The sequence below is a fragment of the Procambarus clarkii genome, chromosome 22 (genome assembly GCF_040958095.1).
Source record: "Procambarus clarkii isolate CNS0578487 chromosome 22, FALCON_Pclarkii_2.0, whole genome shotgun sequence".
Taxonomy (NCBI): domain Eukaryota; kingdom Metazoa; phylum Arthropoda; class Malacostraca; order Decapoda; family Cambaridae; genus Procambarus; species Procambarus clarkii.
The window spans coordinates 41,879,401-41,900,627 of NC_091171.1; the positions used below are offsets into that span (position 1 = coordinate 41,879,401).

Here is a 21,227-nt window from a genome sequence, read left to right on the forward strand (position 1 = left end):
AAATGTGAGACCAACCACAAAGATTTGCTGTACCTCAAGCAGAGAATGGGATGTAACACCACACCAATCTCCAGACAAGTATACAGGTATCTGTATCTCATGTCACTAAGTCATCAGCCTCACTTCATTGCATAAATGCTGCTCCAGAGAAATGACTCGAGTCATTTCTCACTCTCAAATTCTTACACCAAAAATTTACCTTTTGTGTGGTAGTGAGCAATCGGGATCTCGAAACTCGGCGTTGGTATCAACAGTTACCTTCGTATTGACAATGGTAGAATAAGTTGCATGGGCAGTACTGTACTTAGGAAAATGCTGACAAAGACACTGGTATTAATAATAGGCTTATTCAATAAACACAGGGAGCTGGACATTACTCTAACCATGAGTGTCACCACAAAAATATGCAACCATACACAACACAAATTGTTTCCCACTGTGCTAGTACGAGGGGATACTCAGTCTCTGCCCTCCAGCATGGGTCAATTGTTAACTACCAGGTAATTGAACACTGGTGAACACACTGACAATTACTGTATAATGACACTTTCAATATCAAGGGACACTGAATGAAGTTCTGCACTGAACACTCAGGCAGTACACAACAATACCATAAAATGTACATTGTCACAATCAGTGAAATAAACACGTATCACTGAGACAAGAATAAATCCATGAATTAAACACGTCACCAAGGCAATAAATGTGTGGTGTATGTGAGGTACCTCCTATACCAAGAACAAGTGTCCCACATAGGTAAACATCTGACACTTGGGAATCACCTCGATTGTTCAACCCCCTCACCTATTGCAGGTGGAAAGGAGGTATGCTTAATCAGCTGGCTAATCACCGAGATCATCACAAGGAAACTAGGGATATAATCGAGATTTGGTCTTACAGTTTGCTGACCTTGAGACTCACTCACTATAGTCATGTCCATACAACTTGATGATGACCATAGAGCTGCACTGGCACAGGCTCAGCATAGCTAGGCACGTGGGATATGCAAATGGAAGTCTCTTCTTACATCAATTTCAGCATGACAGCATGTGGTTGAACATGCAAGATTCACACAGAATAGGAGCTGGATCTTCTTGCTACAAATCCACATGTGTTATCTTAACAAGATTACTCGTGAAATAGAGCAGGTGGCAGCTGTAAGGAACATGTGTGGCATGTGTAAGAGACACAGGTGGTAGGGAATTCCCATGGTGGAACAATGCACTTGGCAGCTTGGGGCGCGAGGCTGAAAATGGACCATGGCAGCTCGTTTGACACGCTCACACAAGGGCACTTTTTACATAACAAAGCACAGTTGGGCATCAAGTCCAGATTCACTCCAAATCTTCCAGGAATCAAGTGGCAACAATCTGTATATCACATACTGTATATCACTTTGATAACCTCAACTCTTTACTCTGTACATAGTTGGAACAGATTATACCCAATCACACTGGATTTCAGTCTGTTACTGTACTTCTGATTAGCGGTCATGTGGTTATATCCCTATTTTGAGTTTCTCACCATTATGACTTGATTTTAAGTAAATTACGCAGTAGCAATTCTGAAGACAATCAATAGTTAACGTGAATGCAAGTACAATAAGTTTAACAATCTTAGGAGTTTCTATGAGGTGATCAACACAAATTTGGTCATTATTAACGAGATGCACATCCATTTAAAATGAACTCTTAATGGAGAAGTTTTGTATGAATGGACAAATGTTTCAAATCAACTGAGAGGATGGGAAGAGAGATAAGCTGCTAGCACTCAATAGGAAGAGGAAATCCACAGGAGCTGTGATGAGGATTCAAACCTATGTGCTGGGTATCCTCAGATGCACGCTCTAGACGACTATGCCACGACATGGTAAAAGAATTGCAACCTGGGGTTCTCCTGAATCCACGAGGATTCCTGGGGCTTCTACTGAAGCCGAACCAAAATTTCACACAATTCCCGCATCCACTCTGGCTCCGTCATCCAGTAATTCTACCTCTGACACCCCTCTTTCAATACACACAGAAATCACAGTAACGGGGTCTTGTCAATGAAAAAATCCACAGGAGCCGTGATCACAGGTTTATTTTTAGTGTTGGCCCCACTGACCTTAATTATTATACAGAATACTCTATGATTTGTTATGTTCCAAACAAAATGTTATGAGAAAAAGAGCCCAGTTGCTTTCCTAAACTACACCTTGTTTTTCCATTCTCACCTCATTTGCATACATTTGTTATTTTCCATGAACGTTCTCCCTTTGTTAGCTTATTTCTCCTTTTGTATTAAGTGTTTTACCCCCTCACACATTTTGTTAAATTTTTGTCTACTTAGTTTTTTGTTTTGGCCGAATCGCTTTGTGTAATAGTAGCTTCATAGATTGTATAACTCCTATCCCTACAATTGTACATTACTCTTATGTTCTTTGTACACACATTCTTTTGAATAAAAATTGAATTGAATTGAGTCAGCATTAAAATTTCCCCCGACAATGGAAAATCATTAATTTGAGAAGCTGGATTTTTCATGTATTCAGCTTGGTGGTATCTGTTCTGATGGCACTATGAAAATACTTGCATCACGTTTGGGTTTTATCATAAAGAGTGAAGAAGAAGAATTCAAATGTTTTAGGTGCACAACATAATAAAACGTGAAGCATTAGCTTCAAAAGATGCTCACCCAAAACTTATTTGGTGCTGAAAAATATCACCAAGATGTAAAAAATAAAAAATCATGTCAAAATGTCACCTATGTAAAAATTAGAGCCCAGAATATTCAACTGTTCAAAATCACTATACCAGGACGCGGATTCTGTCTATCAACTTTTGTTGTTCCACACACGACTCAGTTGGTTGCCTAAGGTCAATATGCCTGCATACATTTTAGAATTATTTATCAAGAACTGGGAAATGTGTTGGGAGCTCAGGGAAAACATGATGAACAGTGTTTATGCATCAATGAGAGCTTTGTGTTCTCGTTTGCCTTCCTCACAAATATCTTTCAATCACTGAATAAAGTAAATATGAAGCTTAAAAGGTTGGGAAAATCCATCATCACCCACACCAATTCAATTGAGCTTTCATTGTGATGTTGAACTAAATTTGAAAGAATTCTAAAAAATCTGCATTTCTTCGTAGACAGGTTTAACCGATACTTTTCTGGAATCGAGGTAAATAGCACCGTTATGGCACTCGAAGAATTTATTTTAGATGCCATGAAGATCAACAGCATAACGAGAATATGCAGGAAGTATTCTTGGACCTCATCACTGATAGCACCTATATGGACAGGTCTGCAGAGGACAAACTATGCATATTTGACACAGACAAGTACCATAGTGTTATTTTTTTGTTTGCAAGGTTAGTCATCCCACTCTAGGAACTCTCATTACCTTCTCTACATAGCCCATCTATATAGGCATATTTGCTATATGCTTCCCTGCAATATTATTTGATGAAGACAATACCACTCAAGTTAGGCACTGAACCTGATCTTTGATATGCCTTAAGGGTCACTTGGTCAAACTTACCAATGCTAATACTGTAGTAAAGAAACAGTATGCACAACAGGTCACACTGATTATCATTGTTTTTCAGAAATGTTGAAGTGAGACTGATCAAATTATTTATGATATACAGTACAGCACTATTACTAGTATTTATTTTGTATTGTATTTTCCCACCAACATACCACGAATTTGTTTAGTCTGAAGACAGAATTTAGCTACAAGCACTTTGCAATCTATACCTACACTAAATGAGCACTTTAGTTTTAGTAGTTGTTCCTTCACCTTTTAAACACATTAGAAATGGTCCACAGATAAAGCAGTCAAGTAAGAGCAGTGTACACACGTTTGCAATTATCATGGACAGGGAGCCTGATAGGTTTATTGACGTCCCCCTAGACCAACCGGCCTTAACCACAACAGTTACCTTAACTTCCAGGTACCTATTTACTGCTAAGTTAACAGATGCATCAAGTGTAAGGAAATGTCCCCAAAAGTTTTGCATTGCTCAAGAATCAAATTCTGGTCCAAACGGTTGCAAGCCAACTGTGCTTACCTCTGTTCTAGATCATTGACTATCTCCCTTGAACATACTGGGTTGGGAGGGAAGAAGGGGGAAAACAAATACATTTCCAGACCAAATAGTATGCTGCCCATTTATAAAAAGCATAACTTGATACTTACCCTTGCCAGAAGCGAGAGGATCAACACCAATGGAAGCACACATCTCCTGGAACTGTTTCCTAAACTGAGGATTTTTCTTGATCTCGGTTTTATGCTTGGCAGCAAATTCTTCTAATTTTTCACGAAATTTCTCCATTTGAAGAGTCATCTGAAAAAAATATAAAGTTTTGTGTGAGAGGCATCACACATAATCACAAATGCTACAATGATATTCTCCAGAATTAATTTTTCTTCAGCAACAAGATTCACAGAACAAAAATGAGTTTATATGTATACACCTTTATTTTTCATAATTTCTCTTAAAATTAGTACAGCATATTGTTCCACCAGCACATAAGCTATAATAATGTATATGGCCTCTAGTTTTAAGTATCACTGGTAACCTGAAATCTGTTATGCCAGCTTGGCAAACTTGCTGCAATACAGTATAGTACTTGTACTTCTAAAATTTAACCAAAGCTGTCAGTGACTACGTATAACATAATAAATTCTAATAGCTTTAAGCCTTTTACAAATTACTGAGTGTAATTTGGGGCTTTCTTTAACATCATTTTCACTATGATATTATGTATACAGTATACACCAATTAGATAACAAAATATGCTTCTTATTGTTAACACTTTCGCCCGGGCATGACGCAGCATTGCGTCATCCGTTTACTGTCGGTAATGCCGGGGATGACGCAGCATTGCGTCATCCACTTTAAATAATCGCCAAAAATCAGGTTTTTATCCGATTTTTTGGGGACTTGTTTTAAAATGTGCGCCGATGTCTTCCCATTTTCTTTGTTGAGCCTCGTGGCCCTCAGGCGGCTTGGCACACGCCGTGGGCCCATTGTTTTCGCTCCACTGTTGTGACCAATGTCGCCTCCCTTCCCATCTCAAACGTGTGAACATTTCGGCCATTTTCCGTGGCTATATTTCTTACTGCGGCTTTAGAAACTATCTACGCTTATTCTACGATGGATAGTGATCATGAACAAGGCCCTTCCAGGAAGAAAATTGTGAAAGAAAGGCTTGAAAAGGGCGGGAATTGGGAGTGTAGCTGGAAGGCGTCTGAGCGCTCACTCGCGGCTAACGCGTGGCCCGTCTTCAACTCGTCGGCGGTTGGAGCGTGACCAGGTTTTTTTATTTTATATGCTAATGTTCCTCTAGAGAATTCTATTGCAAACCCAATGAGACCAAAATGAAAGACCTAGGACGAAAATTGAGGTGACCAGAGTGAAAATAGTGAAAACATTTTATCGCGTTTGTGCGCTCCTGGGTAACTCGTTCGCACTTTCTCTGTTTGCTGCGGGTAATTAGCCGGGCTTTTGGAGTTTATATGCATTTAGTACTGTAGAGAATTCTATTGCGAACACAATGATACCAAATTTAATCTCGTAGGACAAGAATTAAGGTGACAAAGTTGAAGAAAGTATACACTTTTCAGAATTTACGCGCGCTCCCATGACACCCTGGGACCCAAATCGTACAGTTGAGGGGTGGCGCGGGGGGTACGCCAAAGTGTTAATAAAGGTGACCAATATAAGAAATGATGATAGTGAAAAAGAACACAAATCATCAATATAAAAAAGTAATAACTAGACATGTTTCAATTGCAGCCAATTGAGAAAGCCCTGGTCCATATACCAGGCACACCACACACAATACAAATTTTATATGTCAATTCTTAAAAATGTTTCTCTAACTTTGTACTTAATGCATATAAAAGTATGTACATAGAAGGATAGAATGAATGTGTGCTGTGCTTTGGATGAGGTGCACATGTGGGGTGCCCTGGTGGGGGCTCGGGTATGAAGGACAGAAAGGACAACAAGAGAAAATGAGAGCAGAGAGAAAATTGTATTTGGGATAGATGAAGAAAAGTGAAAAAATTGCGATAGATGAAGACCTCGTAACCAAAGAAAGGTCCGACTAGAAAAGAATCTATAGATATGAGAAGGGAAAGCATCGCTCCCTAATCACCTCTCACATGACGACAAAGGTTAGAAGGGAGCCTAGAAGAAACAAAATGGTTGAACAAGCTTTGGAGCGAGGAAGAAAAATGGAGCATCGAGTGTAATGTAGTGCACATTTCTGTATGCCTCGTCAGTATCTACTGGCAATCAAGCCTAGAGCATTTGTATATTTCCAAAAATTGTATGGAGGAAGGTATCATCCACAACAAACTATTAAAAACAAACATCTACATTATAATACAAATAAAAAACTTGCAATATTTTTGCAATTTAGACAAATGTAGAGCCATTTAATTTCAGAAAAAAAATTATAAAAACTAAATACATTGCATAACAATACACAAATACTGTAGTCTTGAATATGATGAAACATCAATCTCTGTAGGGAACTCCAAGTGTCTTCTCTGAGCTAAAGGCACCAAGTTAAAAGGACCAATAGTAACAATCAGGCCTCCTACAATTTTCATTGGCCTGCAGAGAACACAATCCAAATCTGGTTCTCTCTACAGCTGTGAGAGAAGAGTTGGGATAAAAGGTCAACCTACCACCAAAGAATATCACATAGTGCAAAGCATCACCAAACAAACAAAGACATGTTTGTTGAGAAAACAGATAAAACAATAAGAAAACACTGACAGTTGGCACAAGTAATAACCCTTTCCCAGTCTCCCCCCTGACAACCACCAAGCAGTGCACTGGCAGGGACACAGAGAAGGCAGTGCACTGGCAGGGACACAGAGAAGGCAGTGCACTGGCAGGGACACAGAGAAGGCAGTGCACTGGCAGGGACACAGAGAAGGCAGTGCACTGGCAGGGACACAGAGAAGGCAGTGCACTGGCAGGGACACAGAGAAGGCAGTGCACTGGTGTTGGCAAAGAGGAGCCAGTGCACTGGTGTTGACAAAGAGGAGCCAGTGCACTGGCAGGGGCACAGAGAAGGCAGTGCACTGGCAGTGGCACAGAGAAGGCAGTGCACTGGTGTTGGCAAAGAGGAGCCAGTGCACTGGTGTTGACAAAGAGGAGCCAGTGCACTGGCAGGGGCACAGAGAAGGCAGTGCACTGGCAGTGGCACAGAGAAGGCAGTGCACTGGTGTTGGCAAAGAGGAGCCAGTGCACTGGTGTTGGCAAAGAGGAGCCAGTGCACTGGTGTTGGCAAAGAGGAGCCAGTGCATTGGCAGGGGCACAGAGAAGGCAGTACACTGGCAGTGGCACAGAGAAGGCAGTGCACTGGTGTTGGCAAAGAGGAGCCAGTGCACTGGCAGGGGCACAGAGAAGGCAGTGCACTGGCAGTGGCACAGAGAAGGCAGTGCACTGGTGTTGGCAAAGAGGAGCTAGTGCAATGGTGGTGGAATGGATATCACAAACTGATGCAAGAGAAGAGAACCCTACTCAAGTGACCGGGCAATTTAAAGCACTTGAGACTCAGCATGGTTGGCATAAACCCCTATGGAAGTGTAAAAATAATACTAATCACAACAATGGCCTCTGCATAGGATTCTGTCATCCCAGGAAAGCCAAAAACCGCTTCACTTTTATAAAAGCTACATCTACAGTTCCTGCAGAGGCATTACTACAATAATAAACTTGACACGTAAATGAAAGCTGTGCTGTTAACAGGCTCTGGTGGGGATTGGGGAAGGTTGAGCAATTGCTGTTACTGATGACTACTTAACGGTTATGTTTTCATATTGTTTCACTCGTCTTCTCTATGGGTGGTGATTTGTTTTTGGTGATGCTTTACTGTTTGTGCTGTTTGATTTGTTATTGGTGATGCTTTACTGTTTGTGCTGTTTGATTTGTTATTGGTGATGCTTTACTGTTTGTGCTGTTTGATTTGTTATTGGTGATGCTTTACTGTTTGTGCTGTTTGATTTGTTTTTGGTGAGGCTACCTTGAGGCTACCTTGAGGTGCTTCCGGGGCTTAGTGTCCCCGCGGCCCGGTCGTCGACCAGGCCTCCTGGTTGCTGGACTGATCAACCAGGCTGTTAGACGCGGCTGCTCGCAGCCTGACGTATGAGTCACAGCCTGGTTGATCAGGTATCCTTTGGAGGTGCTTATCCAGTTCTCTCTTGAACACTGTGAGGGGTTTGCCAGTTATGCCCCTTATGTGTAGTGGAAGCGTGTTGAACAGTCTCGGGCCTCTGATGTTGATAGAGTTCTCTCTCAGAGTACCTGTTGCACCTCTGCTTTTCAACGGGGGTATTCTGCACATCCTGCCATGTCTTCTGGTCTCATGTGGTGTTATTTCTGTGTGCAGGTTTGGGACCAGCCCCTCAATTATTTTCCACGTGTAAATTATTATGTATCTCTCCCGCCTGCGCTCAAGGGAGTACAGATTTAGGCTCTTTAGTCGGTCCCAGTAATTTAGATGTTTTACTGAGTGGATTCTAGCAGTAAAGGATCTCTGCATGCTCTCTAGGTCAGCAATTTCTCCAGCTTTGAAAGGGGCTGTCATTGTGCAGCAGTACTCCACTCTAGATAGCACAAGCGTTTTGAAAAGTATCATCATCGGTATAGCAACTCTAGTGTGAAAAGTTCTTGTTATCCAACCTGTCATTTTTCTTGCAGTTGTGACGGCTACTTTATTGTGTTCTTTAAAGGTAAGGTCTTCCGACATGAGTACACCCAGGTCCTTTACATTGCCTTTTCGTTCTATGTTATGATTTGCCTGCGTTTTGTACGTGGTTTCTGTTTTTATATTTTCAATTTTTCCGTAGCGCATGAGCTGAAACTTATCCTCGTTGAATACCATATTATTTTCTGTAGCCCATAGAAAGACCTGATCTACATCTGAGTGGAGGTTTGCCGTGTCCTCTATGTTGCCAACTCTCATGAAAATCCTAGTGTCATCTGCAAAGGATGATACAGTGCTATAGGTTGTGTTCTGGTCTATGTCCGATATGAGGATGAGAAAAAGTACTGGAGCAAGCACAGTACCCTGGGGGACTGAGCTCTTCACGGTTGATGGGCTGGATTTTATTTTGTTGACTATTACACATTGGGTTCTGTCAGTCAGGAAATTGTAGATCCATCTGCCTATTTTCCTGGTAATTCCTTTTGAACGCATTTTATGTGCAATAACACCATGGTCACATTTATCAAAAGCTTTTGCGAAATCTGTGTAAATTACATCAGCGTTTTGTTTGTCTTCCATAGCATCTAATGCCATATCATAGTGGTCCAGCAACTGCGACAGGCAAGAGCGCCCTGTTCTGAAACCATGTTGTCCGGGGTTATGGAGATGCTGTGATTCCATGTATTTTGTGATCTTACTTTTTAGCACTCTCTCAAAAATTTTTATGATGTGCGATGTTAGTGCTATCGGTCTGTAATTTTTTGCCTCTGCCTTATTTCCTCCTTTATGGAGTGGTGCTATCTCTGCTGTTTTTAGTATGTCAGGGATAACGCCAGTATCTAGGCTTTGTCTCCACAGAATGTGAAGGGCCTGCGATAGTGGTTTTTTACAGTTCTTGATGAATATGGAGTTCCAAGAATCCGGGCCTGGTGCAGAGTGCATAGGCATACTGTTTATGGCTTCTTCAAAATCTAGTGGGGATAGGGCGACGTCTGATATGTGATTTGATGTTGGTATCATATCCATGAAAAATTCATTTGGGTTATCAATCTTTAGTGCATTTAATGGCTCACTGAAAACAGAGTCGTACTGCTTCCTCAGTAACTCGCTCATTTCTTTGTTGTCATCTGTGAAAGTTCCATCTCCCTTTCGCAGGGGCCCGATACTAGATGTGGTTTTTGATCTTGATTTTGCATAGGAGAAAAAATATTTCGGATTTCTCTCTATTTCACTGATGGCCTTTTGCTCTCTTTGCCTCTCCTGGGTTTTGTATGATTCTTGTAGCTTGAGTTCAATTGTTTCTATTTCTCTACCTAACCTTCTTCGCCGTTCTTGAGATAGGGTGCGACTCTCAAGTTGTTCCGCGATTCGTTTTCTTCGCCTATATAGGGAACGACGTTCCCGTTCCAATCTGCATCTCTTTCTCTTTTTTCTTAGGGGTATGCGGTTTGAACATATTTCTAGTGCTACTGAGCTTATTTTTTCCAGGCACTGGTTCAGGTTTGCATTTCCTAGCTGTTCTTCCCAGTTTATTTCTGTGAAGTCCTGGTTTATTTGCTCCCAGTTTATCCGTTTATTATTGAAGTTGAATTTGCTGAAATCTCCTCCACCGGGAATCTGGACTGGTTTTGAAGGTCCATTCCCCATGGTTGTCAGAACTTCAATTAAGTTGTGATCTGAGTAACAGGCATTTGTAATCATTATGTTCCCGATCAACTCATCATTATTAGTGAAAATGAGGTCCAGCGTGTTCTCCTTCCTAGTTGGTTCTACTATTTGCTGGTTTAAGGCAAACCTATCGCACATCCGTAGCAGGTCATTTGCATGTGCCTGCTCATTTAGGCTACTTCCTGGTATTCTTTCTGATATTACTGTATTAGCCAGGTGCTTCCATTTCAGGTGCCGTAGGTTGAAGTCCCCAAGCAGGATGATGTTCGGAGCTGGATTTGTGAGGTTTTCCAAGCAGTGCTCTATTTTCATTAGTTGGTCTTTAAACTGCTGAGGGTTTGCCTCCGGTGACTTATATACAAGGACAACAACTACATTTAGGATCTCTATTTTGACTATCAGCACTTCCACCATATCATTTGAGGTGTTTAGCAGCTCAGTACAGATGAGTGTGTCTTTGATGTAGAGGCTGACCCCACCCTGAAGCCGGTGTTTCCTATCACATCTGAAGAGATTGTATTCTGGGATCCATATTTCACCATCAAGGTAGTCCTTTGTGTGAGTTTCCGTTAGGGCTGCAAACACTGCATTTGCCTCATGAAGGAGACCATCTATAAAATGAACTTTGTTGGATTTGCGTGTTTTTATACCCTGGATGTTGGCAAATATAAATGATGTTATCGTGTTAGTGGAAGTGCTGGATGCTTTAATTGGTGTTAATATCTGAGGCTCTGGTAAGGAGGCCACTGTGTTTGCGTCCTCTCTAGCATTTGACCGAGTTGGTGGTAGAGTCTGGTCATTTTTAGCCATTCTTCTCCTCCTCCTCTTGCTAAAAAATTATCCCGGTCGATGGAGTAGTGGCTGTTTTCATAGTGGTAGTCTGTCGGTTTTATTCGCCTGGTACCTCTTATATGAAAAGCTGGGCATTCAGCATTGAAGCACTCTTTCCTGTCCAAAGAGTTCTTGCAAATTTCTGGGTGAAAGAATTCACAGCTTTTGGTACATTTACCTGTATTGAGGAGGTTTCTGCACTTTCTAGGGTGATCGTGTGTACATGTTCCATTTATTCTTCCCGATTCCCCATGCTTACAGGTAGCCCATCTGTAATACCAACAGATTTTGGGGCCTTGTTTTGTTTGTTTCCCTCTGCCAGGGACCGCACTCTGCTGCGGCGCCCCCGACACTGTGCCCTGCTCCGGTGCCTGTGACACTGTGCCCTGCTCCGGTGCCTGTGACACCGCGCTCTGCTCCGGTGCCTGTGACACCGCGCTCTGCTCCGGTGCCTGTGACACCGCGCTCTGCTCCGGTGCCTGCGACACCGCGCTCTGCTCAGGGGTCCCCGACTCCGTGCCCTGCTCAGGCATCCCCGACTCCGCGCCCTGCTCAGGCATCCCCGACTCCGTGCCCTGCTCAGGCATCCCCGACTCCGCGCCCTGCTCAGGCATCCCCGACTCCGTGCCCTGCTCAGGCATCCCCGACTCCGCGCCCTGCTCAGGCGCCGCTGCCACAGAGCTCTGTGCTACAGCTGGTTGTACCTTGGTGTCAAGTACAGTTTGTTTGAAGACATTAGAAATTGCTATGCAGGCAGTAATTAGTATTTCTCTGTTTTCGGCGGGAGTTTTATCCAGGATTTCCATCAATTTCAAAAAAGTTACATCATCCTTTTTGCAGAGCCAGTACACAGAGTGGTCACTGGGACCATTTCTCCTTGAATTGTTAGTCATGTTGGCACATTTTTTGTGTATGGCTGCTGAACAGAGTTGGCATTGAAAGCTCTGTTGGTAATCTACCTTCATGTTGCATTCTATGCACGTTTTTATCAAAGCCATTTTTTGAACACTTCTGTTCAGTGGTGATGGTCTTACAAGGTGGGGTGTTGACCGGTGGGGGGGTTGACCGCGGGTGCTGGCCGTGGGAGCTGGCCGTGGGTGTTGACCGTGGGTGTTTACCAACTTGAGATAGGCCTGGAAGAGGCTGTATGGACGGCCAATGTTGCTACCACGTGTCGCACTCTTAATTTGTTTTGTTCACTTGTTAGATTACATTACTTGCATTTTCCCACTAGTTATCATACAGTAGAGGCGATGTATCATACAGTAGAGGCGATGTATCATACAGTTTTGGTGATGCTTTACTGTTTGTGCTGTTTGATTTATTTTTGGTGATGCTTTACTGTTTGTGCTGTTTGATTTGTTATTGGTGATGCTTTACTGTTTGTAGGTTCATCTACAACCTGTACAGTATTCTTTTTTTCTTTCTGAAGAACCAGATTTTGGTCCTGCATTCTCAGCAGGCCTGATAAGGTCATGAAAGGCCTTGTTACCATCAACCCTTTGAATCAGTGCCTTTAGATCTGGGGATCTGAATCAGTGCTCTATGTGTTTCAAGCCCATAAATATCAAATTCCCAAATTCATGCCAACAAGAAGCAGAACAGGTAGACCAAATAACACATCTTGACATACAGTTTTGTAATGTACTTACGAAGACAAGAAATTGTAATAAATCATTCCATCAAGCAATATTACCTGTTCCAGCTGATTTTCTTGAATTTCACTTCCTTTTTCCTTAAACTTATCTTGCTGGATTTTTTGCCTCTGAATAGCACCAACACCTGCACGACGCCTCATTTTGTGATTGGTGGTGGCAAGTACAATGTGTGATCTGAAATAAATTATACTATATTATGAAAAGTCAAGCACTGTACCTCAGTGTAAATTAAAAATTTGCATGAAAATTATATTTGGAACATATAGTATAGTACCTATATCTTCATTTTAATACACAATTCCCTTTAGGAAAGTTATTTCTTTTAGAAGACTGCTATACAGTATACTCAAAACAAGGTCCAAACCATGAAAGAGCGAAGGTATGCTCCAATTGTGCTAAAAATTACACTGGGTGTAATAGGACTACTGTATAACAGTTCCAGAGATTAATGTAAAAGATATGTTATGTTAGGTTTGGAGAAATACAGTATTAATTTAATTTGATGCATATTGGAAACAATGTAACAAATAAAATAAAAATTGGCAGGAGACATATTAATTTTAATACATAAATAATGTTCTTCTAAAAACAATTTAATATATCAAACGTTAGCAACAATTATTCTTGATAAAATTTAGTTTTTAAATTATAAAATAACTTCTTTCTTTCTTGCTAACTTAATACATATAATCAGTTTAGTACAATGACCTTACTGGCCAGTGACAGGTATGTGAGGCCTGGGGGGCCCTACTGGCCACTGACTGATGAAGATTAAGCCACCCAAGAGGTGGCACATGCATGAATAGCCCATAATACTGGCCACTGACAGGTGTGTTGCCTGGGGGTCCGTGCCGACTGCTGACGGAGGTGTAGGATGTGGGCCCTACTGGCTGTTGACGGAGGTGTGGGATGTGGGCCCTACTGGCTGTTGACGGAGGTGTGGGATGTGGGCCCTACTGGCTGCTGACGGAGGTGTGGGATGTGGGCCCTACTGGCTGTTGACGGAGGTGTGGGATGTGGGCCCTACTGGCTGCTGACGGAGGTGTGGGATGTGGGCCCTACTGGCTGCTGACGGAAGTGTGGGATGTGGGCCCTACTGGTTGCTGACGGAGCTGTGGGACGTGGGCCCTACTGGCTGCTGACGGAGGTGTAATATGAGGGGCTCTACTGTCCACTGACAGGTGTAGCACAAGGGCCCTACTGTCCACTCCCAACAAACACACAGCGAAACTACAACGTTGGTACAACGTTTGAACAAGTTTTAACACCCAACAAGTTATAACAATCAATATAGCAAGTTATAACAACGTTCTAATACGTCATAAACACGTTAAGCCAAGATGTAACAACTTGATTACAAGTTGTAACAAGCGGAAAATAGAGACAGATACGGTTTGTGTTTCCAGGGCTGACAGGTGTAGCACAAGGGCTCTTCTGCCTACTGACAGACGTGTTGCACGAGGTCTGCAGTGACCTCTGATGAATGTGTAGCACGAGAGCCCTGCTGACGAAGGTGTGGCAGGATTGCCCTAGTGGCCACCGACGAAGGTGTGGCAGGATTGCCCTAGTGGCCACCGACGAAGGTGTGGCAGGATTGCCCTAGTGGCCACCGACGAAGGTGTGGCAGGATTGCCCTAGTGGCCACCAACGAAGGTGTGGCAGGATTGCCCTAGTGGCCACTGACGGTGTAGAATGAGGTTGTCAGTATTGATGACTGGCAAAAGTGTAGCAGTAGGGGTCCTACTGACCACTAATGAAGGTGATGACGGCTGTATTGATGACTCTTGACCTCTCACTTGGAGCGGTGACCACACTGGCCGGAGTGACAGCTGACCGAGCTGCTGCTGTTTGTTTACTTACACAACAAGGCTAAAACAAGCACCCTTTGTATAATGTAATCATTAACATAGTAGATGTATATATTAATATATATTAAAAATTATTTTGATATATTTAAAATTAGCTTATAATCCTGGAATTATTACATTTTCTAAATATCAAATCTTTGTAAATTAAAGTTAAGCTGAAATTGTATATATCTTCCTTATATATATTTTTTTTTATTTAGGAAAATGAATATAAATTCTTGATACATTAAAAATTTCAATCTTATGTAGATATATATATATATATTTATATATGTATAAAGAGACCATTCACTTTTGAAAAGTGTTAGCCCGGAGGCACCAAATTTGAAGTCACGACAACAACAGTGGAACTCCAGCTTGAGTAGCGACCCCGATATTCCGGGTTATTTCCCACTTGTATAAACCTTGGCGCGATCTTTAAGACTCTGTCTCTCTCCGGCAATTGTCTCTAAACACGAGGGGTCAGTTTTATGCGAGGGGGTTACGGGTGTTATGAAGGGTAAGTGGAGTACTGGCGGCGACTCGTGTACCTTGAGGGCTGGGTTATGGCGCCTGTGGCTCCAACTCTCAACTCTTAGAAGAAAATTGCTGGACCATTAAGAAGAAAATCCACAGGAGCCGTGATGAGGACTTGAACCTATGCACCGGGTATTCCCAGATGCATCACCGCGGCTCCTGTGGATTTTCGCGTTGATAAGTCTGCCCGAAACACTATGCGTGTACAATGATGTAAAAACTTCAATGCTATGTACTCTCATAAACCCAGTGTACCTTCTTGTATTTAAATAAATATATCATGATAATGTGATTTTTCTGTGTATTGCTGGACCATTCTTTCATTTTGTCCTGGTCATCCTACAGATGCACTCTTCCCTTGCATTTATCCTCATAACTTTTGCACTAAGTTTAAGGAGTCTGTCCCATAGGGTCTCCTCCAATACTGACTCATGTAGCACACCACTGGCAACATCCCATTTACTGACTACAGTCCAAAAATATACAATCTGCCTTCCTGTCTTATTCTTTCTTATTCTTATTCTGTCATTATTCTTATTATTCTGCCTTATGTCTTCCTGTCAATCAGTTCTCTGTCATATATCTCAGTTGCCAGGGAATAAAATGTCAAGGCAGGATTTACCAGCCCTGATCCATCTGATATATTACAAGGTATCTTCTCTCCAGATGTTTGTCTCTTTCTTATGGTCATTATCACCACCTTGCATGATATGAAAGTAATAGACTCAAACCTTTAGTTTAGAGCTTTCTGTTTATAATGTTCTCTCTGAGTAACTTCCAGTACACATCTTAATTTGGTTCTATCAGTCAGGCAGTTAATTAATGATGTGTAATTTTAGGGGTGTTTTGCTTAATACTGTATTAGGAGGCCAGTACAGTCGTACCTCCATTTACGAATTTAATCCGTTCCCAGACGGGTCGTAAGTCAAAATGAATTTTCTCATAAGAAATAATGTAAATTGAATTAATCCATTCCACACCCCCAAAAATATTGGGGGTGTATACAATTTGATATAAAATGTATTAAAAATACATTTTATACCAAATAGCACTTTTTATACTAGCTACAATACAGTATGTATATCTTACCTTTATTGAGGATTCTAGTTGGCGTATGGAAGACGGTGGGGAGGTGGGAGAGAGGAGGAGTCCCCTTCCATTATCACATCAGGCAGTGATGACTTTTTTGGGGTACTCTCTCTCCTACGTTTTGCCTACATACCACTAGGATCTGGTTGTGGCTCATTGCTTGTTTATCTCACTAAGAACCTTTCCATAGAGACTTGTTTTACCCTACGTCTGAACACTTGTCTGTGGTGAGGCATCAGTGTCATTTAAAAGGTTAATGCAAAGGCCTTAATTGTTGATTTGGATGAGTCGTTTCAACAAAACTTTGCATTTCTTTCCAAACTGCACACCACTTATTAATTGTTGAAGAAGGGACATTCTGTACTGCCTCCAACTCCCCTGAAGAAATTTCCTCAGCTGTCTCTTGTTACTGCTCATTGTGAAAGGCTAGGAGTTCTTCTGTGGTTCCTCCACCAACTCACAACTCTCACAACACTATGAATGCCACTTCTTTTTCTAAATTTTTCAAATCGTCCCCTGCTTGCCTTAAACTTTTTCATCTGCATCACTTGTTCCAGAAGTTTTCTTTATAAGATCTTCATGCAATAGCCTTGCTATTGCTTTTTCACAAATGATGGCTTCTGAAATGCTATCACCCACTAACTCCTTGTGTATCCTAATTAATAAAAACTATCCTCAAGTGTTTGTGGTCTATGTTTCGTGAATATTGATAAGCCTTCTGCCACTTGAGCACTCATAATGTCCTTTTTCTTTGCAAGTACGGTGGATATCATTGACATAGATTTGTTGTACTGCCTAGCTAGAATCTCTTGTTTTTTCTTTATGGTCATCCTCACATGTGTTTTCTTAGGTTAAACCTTACCACTGACTTTCTTGGGACCCATGGCATGATATATAATAATTACTTTTATGTTCAAAAAACAAAAAAGCACAAAAACAATGAAATTCTTTACAAGCACGATCGTTACTAAGCGGGCGGCTCTGGTAAACTGTACAATAAGATACAGTGATGAACTCTGTTCTTACATGAACAGTAAGAACTCTGTTCTTACATTAACCATCAACCATGGGGGTACCCCATGGTTGATGGTTAATTGCTGTTCTCATGTTTCTCTCAAGTGCTATATGAAGTACAGTAGTTGTACTAACTTGGTACATTCTGTTGATAATTACTTTGCCTTACAAGTGATGTGGAGACACTTTGTTTTGGTGACTTGAGAGCCTGCTCCTACATTTGCAGCAAATCTTGGCATCAATGCCATTTTCCATAGTGCACTTTTCTAGGTCTGCGTCCTAGTCATTGTACTGCCTAAAGATTTTACATCTGCCTATGAACAAGAAAGAATTAAATATAGTTTAAAACCTTTTATTTAAAATATAAAATGTCTTAACGTTTTAAATTTGTATTGCAACAGACATAATCATTTGTTAGTGCTATTGATATCTAATGGTATTTTTTATAAATACAGAACCTGCTCGTTGACAAAAATATATCAAGTTTACACGTGTTGACACCTGTTCACAATGGATGAATGTCAGAACTCAAAATTAAATGACCTGCAGCAGCGTCTACAGGAAGCAGAGAAGAATGCTATTTTAGCAGCAACATACGGCAAGCAGCTTTTGGAAGAAAATCATGATCTTCATACTAAACTTGAAGACACTTTCAAGGAATCTACAACTAAAATAGAGGTCTGTGTATGCTAGTTTTTGTGTAGGCATGTTGCTGTTTTGTTTAACTGTTATTATCTCATGATTTTTAATGAAAGGTATTCAATCTCGATGATCTTTATTAATATATATAATTATTATTATTTTGCACAGCTATATTCTAGACATTTTTAATTAAAGTTGTAACTTTTAATTAAAAATGTTGAAACAAACTTTTAAATTTGAAAGTTTTTTCAAAATTGAATAAAATCTAGGTGCTGACACTCTAAGTCTTAAACAAGGGTGTTTTGAGATTTGAATCTTCTCACCAAAAATGCAGTGTCACAAGTCCTTAACAATATTATTTTTAATTATAACATACCTGTACTTAGGTACTTTCCTACGATTTGTATTTAGTTAAATTGAATGTTTTATGTTTTCATAGCAAAAAAAAATTTAATGGTTGGCAACTTGCCATTATTGCAAGATTTTCTTGCTTCTAAATAAAATAAAATTAAAATAGTTAAAATTTACAGATTCTAGATGAAGGTAGTAAAGGTAGCATATGTTTGCAGCACATGAACATGAAGGTATACTGTACTCATGCTTAAGAAAGGTTGCCTAAGCCTTGTAACAGCTTCAAGATGTGGATCGTGGGTCAAGAAAACATTGACCTCTGATTGAAGAGTTAGTTTGCCAAAAGAAATATCAATCTGCTCAAAGACTCTGAAATGGGAAGGGAGCACACAAAAGACTACTCCCTGAACCAACAATCTTAATCAAATTTTTATTTGAATTTGAAACAGAGATGTAAATCTTGAAGTACATTGGGGTGGAGTGTCAGTTAGCTGTGCTTACTAAAATTGGGTTTTCCCGCAGACATTTGAATACATTTACTGTACAGTACTAAAATTTGCATAAAATATCCAAGACAAACGTAAAATAACATAAGATAATATAATATTGGTTGAACGGCATATAATGAAGAGTATTTTCATATCTTGAATTACTTTGTAATACAATATTGAATTAGCAGGACAGATACTGATTATACCGAGCTTATACGATGCAGTGTGATTGTATTACATCCATTATAATATTAAATTTTTAATAGACAACAATAAGTAATAATGTGCAGACGAGGAGTCACAATAACGTGGCTGAAATATGTTGACCAAACCACACACTTCACTTTCTTGTGTGTGGTTTGGTCAACATAAGTAGTAATAATTTGTTTCATAGGGGACAGGCAGCCTGTGAATATACATATATGTTAAGCTTATATCGAGGTCCACCCCAGGGCCAAAGTACTGATGTTCCCCAGGGTGGAACCCCAGGACAGTTGACAAACTCACAAGGACCTATTTTCTGCTAGGTGAACAGAGGTACTAGTACTTTGTGAAAGGAAACATGCCCAGCCATTTGTGTCCCATCCGAGATAGCTTAACTCTGTTGCATTAAGACATAAGACATTCTTATTGTATTGTATTATAAAGTGCCATTTAGTGAAATGAGCAACGAAAATGTGTTCATGTTGATGGCTGAGAGGCAGTTTATTCCATAATGGACAACGTAAATGTAAATTATTTGTTTAGACTTTGTGGGAGTGTCAGGTTAATTCTGAATCTCAGGTGGTGTCGAGATGAAAGCCTGTTCAGTCCAGGAGAAAAGTATCTAGACCAAAATCCAAGTTAAGACGCTGGAACCATGCCTCTGGAGCATACGAGTTAATTAAATTTGACGTTAGCCTCCTCCTCCCACTATTAAGTAATCTCGAATGATCCCTTATCACTCTATATGAACCTGTTTGAATGTTTGAAAACTGCCTGTAGGGTTAGTTCCTGGACAGTGTACTGCTTAACTGTTGATATAATCAGGATCTATTAACACTGAATTGTGCCTTAAGATCCAACCATATATAATTGCTTAATTTTTTTTTTAATGCATTATATTATCCTTCTGTTATAGTATCCTCATATTGTATTATTGTTCTGTATATGAAACTTTATGAACAAATGATTAATTGAAGGCATTTAAACAGGAACTCCAACAGCAAAATCACTGCATATCTTTGAAGTTAGAGGCCAAGATTGCAATAGAACGCTCCTTGTCACAAGAGTTGGAACACCTTCGTGCACAACACAAACAAGAGCTCTCATCTCAAGCTCGCAGCCATGGACAAGAAATTCTTAAGCATACTAAGAAGGTATTGTTCTTGTGAATACTGTAATTCACACCGCATGCTTGAATGATACATTACCATGGATCTTTTTTGACACTTTGTTAAGCAAGTTGTGCTTGTAAAATATTTGTTGCATTTGTCTCAAAATAGTTATTATAAAATATATGAATATTATAGTTGATAACATTATTTTGTTAAATGTTTTGAGGCGATGAGTCACAATAACGTGGGTGAAGTATGTTGACCAATCCACACACTAGAAAATGAAGGGACGATGACGTTTCGGTCCGTCCTGGACCATTCTCAAGTCAATTGTGAGACTTGATTGTCACAATCGACTTGATGTAACACGGGGAGGGGTGTTCTCGACTGATCTTTCCTTCTTCTTTCCCCCCTACCTGTATTCTTACTTTTTATTCTCTACAAGGGACTCCAAAACTTTACTAAAGCCGACTCCACGCCACGTGGTCCTAAGACGATTGACCGACTTAGGATTCTACAACCCATATGACGTGACATAGACTTTGAGCAAAACCCTAGAGTCGCCTCCGCCGCCACCACCAGACCAGTAACACTGAGCAATGATCGAGGTCTGGATCGATCATGCTAATAAATCAACCTTGGGGCTTGATCCCCACTATAACCGAGGACCTTGAGTGTGGAATTAATTACACGGTAAAGATGACTTCCGATTTGGTGTTAGAATCGGCGCCCAATTCAACTCTGCCTCGTAGGGACCACGTGACCAGGACAAATTCATATAAATAGAACATACACATGGAAATAATAAAAATGCAAATTGTTAACTAATTAATTTATTAAAAGAAAAACTAAAACAAAATCTAAAGATGTTCACTCCCTACTTGACCTGAATGGCAATGAGTTGACTATCCCTATAAAAACTCATAAAGCAACTCTACCTTGGGCGACCAGCTCAGCTCAGATGTTGGGGCTGGTCTTGGGGGAGGTAAGATGGTTGACCTCTCCCAGCTGATCTCGAATCCACACTGATCTCCCTCTCTCTGGTCTTCCCCAGACTAGAGC

The 21,227-nt window shown here is 40.8% G+C and overlaps 2 protein-coding genes across 8 annotated transcripts in view; one reads left to right on the top strand and one right to left on the bottom strand.

Annotated features, from left to right (window-relative positions):
- Positions 1 to 14,766, bottom strand: part of lsn (vacuolar-sorting protein SNF8) — an 81,679-nt gene extending 66,913 nt beyond the window's left edge. For 3 of the 4 annotated variants that reach the window (XM_045745374.2, XM_045745364.2, XM_045745355.2), the window contains exons 1-3: positions 14,627 to 14,766; positions 12,917 to 13,052; positions 4,187 to 4,334 (exon numbers count right to left, since the gene is read on the bottom strand). In XM_045745374.2, the coding sequence (XP_045601330.1) occupies positions 4,187 to 4,334; positions 12,917 to 13,018 (250 nt within the window). In that variant the 5' untranslated portion in view covers positions 13,019 to 13,052; positions 14,627 to 14,766. Of the gene's footprint in view, positions 1 to 4,186; positions 4,335 to 12,916; positions 13,053 to 14,269; positions 14,547 to 14,626 lie in introns of those variants that run through there. The other variant, XM_069328894.1, reaches the window with a different exon arrangement.
- Positions 14,767 to 15,049: 283 nt separating this feature from the next.
- Positions 15,050 to 21,227, top strand: part of LOC123760022 (protein Spindly) — a 31,928-nt gene continuing 25,750 nt past the window's right edge. Inside the window, exons 1-3 of one of the 4 annotated variants that reach the window (XM_069328897.1) lie at positions 15,050 to 15,107; positions 17,821 to 18,043; positions 20,043 to 20,207. In XM_069328897.1, coding sequence (XP_069184998.1) covers positions 17,876 to 18,043; positions 20,043 to 20,207 — 333 coding nt within the window. In that variant the 5' untranslated portion in view covers positions 15,050 to 15,107; positions 17,821 to 17,875. Of the gene's footprint in view, positions 15,246 to 17,820; positions 18,044 to 20,042; positions 20,208 to 21,227 lie in introns of all 4 variants that reach the window. The other 3 variants (XM_069328896.1, XM_045745433.2, XM_069328895.1) reach the window with 3 other exon arrangements.